General features: G+C 42.2%; 1 protein-coding gene across 3 annotated transcripts in view; it reads left to right on the top strand.

Annotated features, from left to right (window-relative positions):
• Nucleotides 1-12,513, top strand: part of LOC116981126 (hyaluronan-binding protein 2-like) — a 45,529-nt gene that overhangs the window by 18,175 nt on the left and 14,841 nt on the right. For 2 of the 3 annotated variants that reach the window (XM_033033898.1, XM_033033899.1), the window contains exons 7-12: nt 1,231-1,402; nt 2,558-2,652; nt 5,895-6,189; nt 6,880-7,022; nt 7,453-7,587; nt 8,879-9,024. In XM_033033898.1, coding sequence (XP_032889789.1) covers nt 1,231-1,402; nt 2,558-2,652; nt 5,895-6,189; nt 6,880-7,022; nt 7,453-7,587; nt 8,879-9,024 — 986 coding nt within the window. The remainder of the gene's footprint in view (nt 1-1,230; nt 1,403-2,557; nt 2,653-5,894; nt 6,190-6,879; nt 7,023-7,452; nt 7,588-8,878; nt 9,025-12,513) is intronic. The other variant, XM_033033900.1, reaches the window with a different exon arrangement.

Raw genomic sequence — 12,513 nt, forward strand, 5'->3', positions numbered from 1 at the left:
GTTTCGGGTCAAGACCCTTCTTCAGACTGATATCAGGGGAGTGGGCAGGCCAGGAGTAGAATGTGTCTATCAAGGATGTAATGCTGAGGCTCTACAAGGCACTGGTCAGACAGCATTTGGACTACTGTGAGCAATTTACGGCCCCATATCTGAGGAAGAATGTGCTGGCAGTGGAGAGAGTCCAGAATACGTTTATGAGAATAATCCCAGGAATTAGTGGGTTAACATCTGTTGAGCGTTGCACTGGGCTTCTACTCACTGGAGTTTATGATGAGGGAAGACCTCATTGAAACTTTGTCCATGCCTCTCATAATGTTACAGTATATAAATTTATAATATGATAAGGTCTCCCGTATACATCTGTCTCTCCTGAGAAAACAATCCAAGTTTGTTCATTCTGGCAAAGCTCGTCTGCACCATCTCTAAAACCTATACATCTATCCAACCAGAATTGTGCACCATACTCCAAATGTGACCTAACCAAAGTTTTATGAAGTTGCAATATGGCATCCTGAATTAATATCCTGACTGATGAAGGAAGTAACACCATACATGTTCTTTCTCACCTTAACTAGTGTTGCTACTTCCAGGAAGCTGACTTGGATCCCAAGATCAGTCTGTACATCAAGCTGTTAAGGGTCTTGCTTTTATTGCATACTTTCCCCTTACAACACCAAATTTGGCTTTATAACTATTATGACTATTCCATTAGTACTGTGTTCTATGGGTAAGCCATTTCTGAATCCAAACTACCAAATTACACATTCCAAAGAAGTGCAGGTTTGTAGGTTAATTGGCTTCTGTAAATTGCCATAAATGTGTAGGATGTGATAGTGGGTTAACATACAACTAGTGTATTGCCCCTGTCCCACTTAGGAAACCTGAACAGAAACCTCTGGAGACGTTGCACCCCACCCAAGGTTTCCGAGCAGTTCCCGGAGGTTGCAGGTGGTTGCCGGAGGTTGCAGGTAGTGGAAGCAGGTAGGGAGACTGACAAAAACCTCCAGGAACCACACGGAAACCTTGGGTGGGGCGCAAAGTCTCCAGAGGTTTCCGTTCAGGTTTCCTAAGTGGGACAGGGGCATAAGGGTGATCGATGATTGACATGGACTTGTTTCTATGCTATATCTCTAAACTAAACTCTAACTCTGAGTTTTTGGATGTGTGAACAGAGGGAAATGCAATATTCTAGAATGTCTACATGTGACTCTGGGTTTTAATCTTCTACAGATACGGATGACTGTTATGAGGAAAATGGTGAAAACTATCGAGGCAATGTTAGTACAACGGTACATGGGAAAACATGTTTATATTGGAGTTCGCATTTGCTCCTAAGGAAAAATATTAATATACTTGGGGAGCAAGCCGAAGAAAATGGTCTTGGAGATCACAGATTTTGTAGGTAAAGATGTACCATTCATATTTCATATGTAGTGATCACAATGCTTAACCTCAACTGTAAATTTGATCTGGTGTAACATTAACATCTTTAATGCTCTGGTCAATGCCTGCAGGACAAGGCCCATTAGAGGCCCATAAGAGCAAATGCTTTTGGAAGAGTATACTCATGTACTGACATGAAGCAAAAGCTTCCAAGAGTCAAGATTGTTTTATTGTTGTATGTCCTGTAACAGAACAATTAAATTCTTAGTTGCAACAGCATAACAAGCATGTAAATTTAGAACTCTATCAGTCAGACCTTATTTGGAGGTTGTTCAACGATCACATGCAATGGTGATCGGGCTCATGAGCCATATCTCCCATTCTTGCTTTTATTTGTAATGCTCTTATGAAGATATGGCAGTCTCCACTCTCAATTAAAATGATCTTAGCAAACAAGCCCCTTCGCTCATGATGGGCCACTGAGATAAGTTATTGTGGGAAGGGCCAATAGTTTGACTCAATATAATAGAGGGAGAACAAGTTGGAAACTCAGTAGACCAGGCTACATCTATGGAAAAATAAATAATAAATGTTTCATGTATGACACTTGAAATGCAGGTGTTGCCACAGATGCTGCCTGACCTGCTGAGTGTTTCCTGCATTTTAAGCTTTTATTTCCGATTTCCAGCATTTGTAGCTTTTAAAAAATAATTATTTTGCTGACTCAATATTAAGTTGAAGGTGGTGTAGAATAAGGATGCAAATGCAATCATGTTCAGCTGAAGTCTGAAGAAGGGTCTCGCCCCGAAACTTCACCCATTCCTTCTATCCAGAGATGTTGTCTGTCCCACTGAGTTACTCCAGCATTTTGTGTCTATCTTCGGTGTAGATCAGCATCTGTAGTTCCTTCTTACACATGTGCCTTATTCTGTCAGTTAAAGCATGAAGATAAGCACAAAATGCTGGAGTAACTCAACGAGTCAGGCAGCATCTTTGGAGAATAGCAATGGGCAACGCTTATGGTCGGAACCTTTCTTCAGCCTGAAAAATGGAGACTGATCTGGAGGAGGAAAATAAGATAAAACATGAAACTGCACCAAAAAGGATAAATATTAATTTTCATCGTGTTGTCTACAAATAAAAATGAAGGTGTACTAATTTTATCTTTGATCAGGAATCCTGATGATGATGATAAACCTTGGTGCTTTTTCAAAGAACACAATGGAAGACTGAAGTGGGATTTTTGTTCAATCTCTCAATGCCAGAGAGGTGAGTAGACCTCAAAACTTTGTTATGTGGAGGAAGGAGCTGCAGATGTCTTTGTTATATTGTGAATGACTGACCAGAACCGGTAAAAAATGCGTTATTCGCTGCTTCCTTGCCTTTTGTGGGTCACCTCTTACCAGTTTCTTTTTTTGGGCAAGACTGTCTGCCCCTACGTAGCCTCATGTACTCCATACAATCTAAACTGAACATGCAAAGTCAGTGACAGGAAAGATACATCAATGATATTTCATTGTCACATGTACCTAGGAACAGTGAAATTCTTTGTCTTTGATACAATACGCAAAGTACGTAAGGAGTCGCCACGTACCTGACGCCAACAAAGCTACAAAAGTACTGATCAGAGACTCAATGGTCCCTCTTTGTTCTCGGCGGACACCCCCACCCCTCCACATACCCCCCTACACCCCCTCAACACCCCCCCTCCCCCCCCCCACCCCTGCCCCCCACCGCCAGGTCCTTCTTTGTTCTCAGCAGCCTGACCGCCTCACCATGGTCTGTCCACACAATGACTCAGAGTTTCGGCTGATTGCTCTTTGAGCCCATAAAATAAAGGCTTCACATTATTCCAACATCTTCACATCAAGGGCCATTTTCTGAGTCATTTTGATTGAGAAGAAAACATTCTTGGCAGTGTTGTCATTAGAATTATCCACCCCGCTGGGCTGTTGGATCTCAGTTGTTGCTTCTCATTTCAAAGATAAAATCAATAGAAGTTTCGACAGCAAGGGAATCCGAGGTTTATGGGGATGCACCGTGGGCAGCACAGTGGTGCAGTGGTAAAGTTGCTGCCTTACAGCTCCAGAGACCTAGGTTCAATCCTGTCCTTGGGTGCTGTCCGTACGGAGTTTGCACGTTCTCCCTGTGACCGCATGGGTTTTCTCCGTGCGCTCCGATTTCCTCCCGTATTCCAATGATGGATACTTGGCCTCTGTAATTTGTCGTGTAGGATCGAACCAGTGTATTCTCGATTGCTGGTCGGCGAGGACAGGGTTGGCCAAAGGGTCTGTTTCCATGGTGTATCTCGAAACTAAATTAAACTACATTAAAAAAAAAACTTATGTGTGCGGGAACATGGATGAGACACAAGATCTGACATGCTAATGAATGGTGGAGCAAGAGTAACAGGACCGATGCCCCAACCTTTACTTCTATTCTATCCCATTCTTATAATCTTATTTACAATGCAATTAATTTATGAGGAAATTGGAGTAAAGAAAATTCAGATAAAATTCTGACAGTTGCAAACCTGATGCAGGCACAAGTAACAGTATTCCATGCTGGTACCTTATATAGAATGCAATGTGTTGGAGTTATCCAACCGCCAGGCTGTATCTCTGAAGGACATGGAAAGGCAATGTTTCACGGGGGGCCCTTTCAGATGTGAAGACCATCCATGTCCTTCAGAGATGCTGCCTGACCAGTTGAGTTACTGTATATCTCTAATCTGTGTCTTTAACAACAATAATGCCCATTATTCCTTGGTACATGATACTTTTGCAATCCAATCATCTGCTTTTCAGAAATCAGCAGAAACCAATTCTTCCCGCAATATATTAGCAATACCAATCAGAGATTTGGATGTCTTTTGCAAACACCCTTCCTAAGCCTCTCCTTTTCTATGAAAAGAGCCACAAAGTGTCTTGTCTCATTAATATTATCCAAATGCACTTCCAATGCAGCCTTACCAAAGTTGTAATACTTTTCACAAACTCCGACGCTAAGTTGCACACCGTGAGGTAGAGTTTTCAGTGCAACCAGGAAACTGTTCAAAATATGCATTTGAAGTTGCACCAGCCAAGACGACTAAAAATTATATTGGCAATCACAAAATTTGAAGGAATCAATTTAATAAAGTGAAATTGCTTCCCTTTCTATTTTTATTAAAACAAGCGTTCCTTGCTAAGAAAAATAATCTTTATTATAAGAACTGAAAATAGAGTAATCAGCAACAAATCCATTTTAATTAGGATATACAGTATAGTCTTTCCATGTATTTAATGTAATTGAAAAATAATTGTTAAAACTATTCTAAAGAATTTATTAATAAAACTGATATTTATCGGTCAGTTCTCTAATTAACTGCATATATTTTGACGTAAAATTTTGGAAAATGTACTTGCTAACGAAGTGCAAAGGAGAAAAGATGGGCAGTTTGAAGAATCGTCCTGTCAAGAAAATCAACACCCCTGAAGGACCAAGTCAGTAGTGTGCTTGGAGACTGATCCAGATAAACTGAATCATATCACATTTTAAAAGATCATGGAAAAAATCTAGCTAAGTTTTAGACACAAAATGCTGGTGTAACTCAGCGGGGCAGGCAGCATCGCTGGATAGAAGGAATGGGTGATATAGAGTGAGAACTAGTTGGAAACACTCAGTAGACCAGGCTGCACCCATGGAAAGAAAAATAATAAATGTTTCATGTACGAGACATGAAATGCAAGTGTTGCCACAGATGCTGTCTGACCTCCAGAGTGTTTCCAGAATTTTCTGTTTTTATTTCAGATTTTCAGCAATTGTAGCTTTAAAAAATATATATATATTTTGCTGACTCATTATTAAGGTCTTCTTCTTCTTGCGTATGGCGTGCACAGCCTAAAGTTGTAGGACAACTTGTTCTATTTGATCTTATTTGACTGTGCACACCGGGTTGATTGCATTTGTCGAAACAGGGCGGACCACGTGAAGGTTGCAATCTCCCACCCCATTATTAAGGTGAAAATGGTGTAGAATAAAAGGAAGCAAATGCAATCATGTTCAGCTGAAGTCTGAAAGAAGGGTCTCAACCCAAAATGTCACCCATTCCTTCTCTCTAGAGAGAGAGAGAGAGAAGCTGCCTGTTCCGCTGAGCTACTCCAGCATTTTGTGCCTATCTTTGGTTTAAACCAGCATCTGCAGTTCCTTCCCACAACATGTTTTAGGATCCCCATATCTTTTGCACAGTTTGAGCTATTGCACAATGTTTGGTTGCAAAACTATCAGAAAGAGTGCAAACAAATGTAAAAAGGCCTTTCTCCCTCACAGCCGCCACCAAATAAAATCCTAACTGCAATCCAAATAAAACTTTGTAATTGTGACATACTTTGACATATCGAGATAAATGATGAACTGCGCTTTAGCACAAGTCTTTTCCTGTACCATAAAGCCCAGTGTTGGCTACTTTGTTGGCAAACTATTAGAATTAAAATCATTAATAACTAATACGCATATTGTGTTTGATGTAGAATTTACTTCCACTTCAGAATCTGAGCCTATTGCTGAAACTGAGCCTACCCCTGAAAACGAGTCTTTCACGACAACAGCACCTCAAACATTTGAAAGCTGTGGACAAATAATAGCTTTCAGAAGCAATTTCAGTCGCATCTTTGGTGGAAGAAAGACAGTTCTTGGCAGGCACCCTTGGCAAGCGTCTTTACAACTAAAAATTCGTCTTGGTATTTATGAGGAAGGACATCAATGTGGAGGAACCTTGATTGCACCCTGTTGGGTTCTTACTGCAGCTCACTGTTTGGAGGCTAGGTATGTGCTTCAATACTAATAATAGATGTAACAGGTTGCGTGTATGAGGATTGGATAAGATAAAGGAAATATGACATAGCCATGGTTTCCATAGTGATAAGCTGTTGATTAAGTTATCTTGTTGATTGAAGGAATGTTAAACAGACGGCAAATAAACAGAGCGAGGCATGTGAAATGCAGGTCAGAGTAAAATGCAAGTCAAATTGGCCCTCAGTCTGAAGAAGGCTCTCGACCCAAATCGTCACCTTTTCCTTTTCCTTTTCTCCAGAGATGCTGCCTGACCCGTTGAGGTACTCGTGCATTATGTATCTATCTTCAGTGTAAACCAGCATCTGCAGTTCCTTCCTGGTCAATGAATTGAGTGATAGGTCGTTGGAAGTATAAAATAATAGATAAGTGTAACATGTAAGGCAGGAATTAAGGCAGAGAACATTTAAGAGCAAAATGCAGGGAACAAATAATTTAGAAGAGACAATTAGATTATCCAGAGAGATGAGACAACATAAAATAAGATTAGCCATATTATTTGACATTTTGCTTTGATGTCATTCATTTTTCTTTTAACATTATCTGCCTGGAAAGCTTAGATTTCTTTTTCCCCATGGGTTATTATGGAAATGACTATCACAAAAGTTAATTTGGGTACAATTCACTCTAAAAATATATTTTTTCCACCCCAATGATTTGCAGCATACAAGCCAAACATTATCAAATATTACTTGGGAAAAACAATTTAATGGTTACAGGACTCAACGAACAGATTTTTGATGTTGAGCAAATCTTGATACATCCGGATTATGAAAACACAGACCACGCCTTGTTCAATGATATTGGTGAGGAATTGTTTACATTCTATTCTATTTATCTCTCAGTTTGATAGAATGTTATATTAATTGGATGGCTCAATTCAATAGAGTAATTTAAAAAATTCAGTTGTGCTTTTTTTATATTGGTATACCCCAAAGGGATGTGGAATTCCAATATCATTACCTCTGGAATCAAAATGTTAATCATAGAGGCAGATTTACCAAATAATCTTCACTATTAATGATTTCCACAACAGAATTGTATTCCACAATCTGTTTGGATTACCCTTTTAAAATTATTTTGTCCATTTCAAAATTAAGTATAAGAAGTCATGAAATTTCACCTGCAAAGATTTCCAACAGAATTATAAACAACTCAAAAGAGCAATTCCCACCCAAGGTGAATTTGGGAATTTGTATGTGAAATCCCAACACTGTAATCATATTTATCTTTCAGCTTTAGTGAAGTTGGAAAGTGTGGATGGAATGTGCGCCAAGGAAACCAAATATGTTAAAGCGGCTTGTTTGCCAGATGACAATTTACCTCTCTCCTCTCTGTGCTACATTTCAGGATGGGGTTTAACAGAAAAAGGTAAACAAATGCATCATTAGTCCCTCTTGGTAGGTTGATCCAGAAGAATAAGGTGCATAGGATGCAATGGTGACTTGACCATTTGGATTCAGAACTGGTTTACTCATAAAGGACTGAGGGATGTGGTGGAAGAGTGTTATGGGCCTGTCTCATTTCGGTGACTTTTTAGGCGACTGCAGGAGACTATGCAGTTGCCATATGGTCACGGGTGGTTGCCGGGGAGTCGTATTCATGGTGGTGAGGAGTTCCCGCATTCTGGGAACTATTCGTGACCTCATTATAGTCGTCGCAAATTTTTCAACATGGAGAGCAGGGATAGTATAAAATGGATGGTCAGGGCTTTTTTTGTTCACACGGATAGTGCTGGGAGCCCGGAACAGGCTGCCAGGGCCAGCGATGGAGGCAAATACGATAGTGGTAATTAAAGGGCCTGTCCCACTTACGTGTCCTTGGCACGCTAATTACGCGACCTCGTGGTCACGTTGAGGTGCACAGGCATCGTATGGTCGCGCGCGGCCGGTCCCACTTAGAAGCGCGGAGGGGTATGTAGTTGTGCGCGACATCGCGCGGGGCTCCGAAATCTTTGTAGTGAATAAAATCTTTGCGCGCCAACGGCCTGTCGCGGAACTGACGGCCAAAGTGGGACAGGCCCAAGACCCTGGCGCGACGCAACGTCTCACCTTCAACAGCAGCAGAAGCAGGCAAATGATCGCCGAACTCGGCCTGGGGCTCACGGCCGTTGCGATCCGGATCCGCCCCCACTTCTACTCCCAGAGCAGGGCCAAGAAAATTGAAGATAGACACAAAATGCAGGAGTAACTCAGCGGGACCGGCAGCATCTCTGGAGAGAAGCAATGGGTGACGTTTCGGGTCAAGACCCTTCTTTTCAGACTGAAGAAGAATCTCGACACGAAACATCATCCATTCCTTCTCTCCAGAGATGCTGTCGGTCCCGCTAGTTACTCCAGCTTTGTGTCCATCTTCAAATGACGTCACACATTCCAGACGGCTGTGCGCACGCATGAAATCGCGCCCGACCTTCGCGGGACCGTCGCAGCTCAATCGACCACGAGGTCGCGTAATTTGCGTGCCAAGGACACGTAAGTGGGACAGACTCTCAAGAGTCTTTTGGATGGCCACATGAATATACAGGGACGAAAGGGCTAAAGATCAGGTGCAGGCAGAGGGGATAGGTTCACTTGGCATCATGCTCGGCACAAAGGGCCCAATAAAGAAGGTGAAAATACGATGCTTTAAAATCAAATACGTGTGTGCAATATTTTATTTTCAGGAAACACTTCAGATTATTTATTGGATGCAAATGTAAAACTGATCTCTCAGCAATCTTGCAATCGAGTTTCATCTTACAATGGTGTCCTTGACGAAACCATGCTTTGCGCAGGAAATTTAGAGCGAGGTGGAGTGGATTCTTGTCAGGTGGGTTGCACCGTTCACCTTTATTCTCATTGCTCTAATGATCTTGCCTCTTTCTGATTAGTTTGAAATAGATTTTCCCCACAATCCCTTCAGAACTCCACTGGTCACAGGCCTCCAGTCAGAATAACACCCTTACATATAACACCCATTCAACCAGGGTAATAACCTTTTAACTGATTGCTATTTTTTGAAAAGAGTTTAAAGGTAATAGCAAGAAAAATACCACGGAACATGACAAGGGTTAACTTCAATTTACTTGGTGCTGCACCACTGAATCCAAATGTTTTTGTCCTCTTCATAAACTGCTAAGAAGAAGGAAAAAAATGAAAGAAAAATGTTCATAGGATCTCTTTTGATAATATCTGAAACCTTGTTAATATGAAACTAGATTGCTTTCCTGAAAGTGTAAATCATTCAAAGAGGGTGATAATCTTGTTGAACTTGATGTTACTTTTTGAAACGAGTTCAACAGAGTTCATGATCTAATGTGAGCAACACAACTGGCCATGAACACACTGTCATGTCTGACTTTTTGACCATCGTCGTGTACCCAATGGAACTGAGGATGAATATGACATACACAGTGCATTCAGAAAGTATTCAGACCCCTTCACTTTTTCCACACTTTGTTACGATACAGCCCAATTCTAAAATTGACTAAATTCATTTTTTTAATCATCAGTCTACACACAATACCCCATAATAAAAAAGCGAAAACAGGTGTTTAGACATTTTTGCAAAGTACTTGAAAAGAAATAACTGAAATATCACACTTACATAAATATTCAGACCTTTTACTCAGTACTTTGTTGAGGCACCTTTGGCATTGATTACAGCCTCAAGTCTTCTTGGGTATGACGCTACAACCTTGGCACACCTGTATTTGGGTAATTTCTCCCATTCTTCTCTGCAGATCCTCTCAAGCTCTGTCAGGTTGGATGGGGAGCGTCGATGCACAGCTATTTTCATTTCCCTCCAGAGATGTTCGATCGGGTTCAAGTCCAGGCTCTGGCTGGGCCACGCAAGGACATTCACAGACTTGTCACAAAGCCACTCCTGCGTTGTCTTGACGGTGTGCTTAGGGTCACTGTCCTGTTGGAAGGTGAACCTCTGCCCCAGTCTGAGGTCCAGCATGCTCTGGAGCAGGTTTCATCAAGGATCTCTCTGGACTTTGCTCCGTTCATCTTTCCCTCGATCCTGACCAGTCTCCCAGTTCCTGCCACGGAAAAACATCCCCACAGCATGATGCTGACACCACCTGGTTTCCTCCAGACGTGACGCTTGGCATTCAGATCAAAGAGTTCAATCTTGGTTTCATCAGACCAGGGAATCCTTTAGGTGCCTTTTTGCAAGCTCCAGGCAGGCTGTCATGTGCCTTTTACTGAGGAGTGGCTTCCGTCTGGCCACTCTACCATAAAGGCCTGATTGGTGGAGTGCTGCAGATATAGTTGTCCTTCTGGAAGGTTCTCCCATCTCCACAGAGGAACTCTGGAGCTCTGTCAGAGTGACCATTGGGTTCTTGGTCACCTCCCTGACCAAGGCCCTTCTCCCCCGATTGCTTAATTTGGCAGGGCAGCCAGCTCTATGAAGAGTCCTGGTGGTTCCAAAGTTCTTCCATTTAAAGATGACGGAGGCCACTGTGCTCTTCGGGACCTGCAATGCTGCAGAAATTGTTTATACCCTTCCCCAGATCTGTGTCTCGACACAATCCTCTCTCGGAGGACTATGGATAATTCCTTCATCTTCATGGCTTGGTTTTTGCTCGGACATGCACTGTCAACTGTGGGACCTTGTATAGACAGGTGTGTGTCTTTCCCAATCTTGTCCAATCAATTTAATTTACCACTGGTGGACTCCAAGTTGTAGACACATCTCAAGGATAATCAATGGAAACAGGATGAACTGAAGCTCAATTCTGAGTGTCATAGCAAAGGGTCTGAATACTTATGTAAATGTGATATTTCAGTTATTTATTTTTAATTACTTTGCAAAAGTTTCTAAACACCTGTTTACGCTTTTTCATTCTGGGGTATTACATAGATACATAGATACATAGAAAATAGGTGCAGGAGTAGGCCATTCGGCCCTTCGAGCCTGCACCGCCATTCAATATGATCATGGCTGATCATCCAACTCAGTATCCCATACCTGCCTTCTCTCCATACCCCCTGATCCCTTTAGCCACAAGGGTCACATCTAACTCCCTCTTAAATATAGCCAATGAACTGGCCTCAACTACCCTCTGTGGCAGAGAGTTCCAGAGATTCACCACCCTCTGTGTGAAAAAGTTTCTTCTCATCTCGGTCCTAAAGGATTTCCCCCTTATCCTTAAGCTGTGACCCCTTGTCCTGGACTTCCCCAACATCGGGAACAATCTTCCTGCATCTAGCCTGTCCAACCCAATAAGAATTTTGTACGTTTCTATAAGATCCCCTCTCAATCTCCTAAATTCTAGCGAGTATAAGCCAAGTCTATCCAGTCTTTCTTCATATGAAAGTCCTGACATCCCAGGAATCAGTCTGGTGAACCTTCTCTGCACTCCCTCTATGGCTATAATGTCCTTCCTCAGATTTGGAGACCAAAACTGTACGCAATACTCCAGGTGTGGTCTCACCAAGACCCTGTACAACTGCAGTAGAACCTCCCTGCTCCTATACTCAAATCCTTTTGCTATGAAAGCTAACATACCATTCGCTTTCTTCACTACCTGCTGCACATGCATGCCTACTTTCAATGACTGGTGTACCATGACACCCAGGTCTCGCTGCATCTCCCCTTTTCCTAGTCGGCCACCATTTAGATAATAGTCTGCTTTCCTGTTTTTGCCACCAAAGTGGATAACCTCACATTTATCCACATTATACTGCATCTGCCAAACATTTGCCCACTCACCCAGCCTATCCAAGTCACCTTGCAGTCTCCTAGCATCCTCCTCACAGCTAACACTGCCCCCCAGCTTAGTGTCATCCGCAAACTTGGAGATGTTGCCTTCAATTCCCTCATCCAGATCATTAATATAAATTGTAAATAGCTGGGGTCCCAGCACTGAGCCTTGCGGTACCCCACTAGTCACTGCCTGCCATTGTGAAAAGGACCCGTTTACTCCTACTCTTTGCTTCCTGTTTGCCAGCCAGTTCTCTATCCACATCAATACTGAACCCCCAATACCGTGTGCTTTAAGTTTGTATACTAATCTCTTATGAGGGACCTTGTCGAAAGCCTTCTGAAAGTCCAGATACAACACATCCACTGGTTCTCCCCTATCCACTCTACTAGTTACATCCTCGAAAAATTCTATAAGATTCGTCAGACATGATTTACCTTTCGTAAATCCATGCTGACTTTGTCCAATGATTTCACCACTTTCCAAATGTGCTGCTATCCCATCTTTAATAACTGACTCTAGCAGTTTCCCCACTACCGATGTTAGACTAACTGGTCTGTAATTCCCCGTTTTCTCTCTCCCTCCCTTCTTAAAAAGTGGGGTTA

This window comes from Amblyraja radiata, chromosome 15, assembly GCF_010909765.2.
Source record: "Amblyraja radiata isolate CabotCenter1 chromosome 15, sAmbRad1.1.pri, whole genome shotgun sequence".
Lineage (NCBI taxonomy): Eukaryota > Metazoa > Chordata > Chondrichthyes > Rajiformes > Rajidae > Amblyraja > Amblyraja radiata.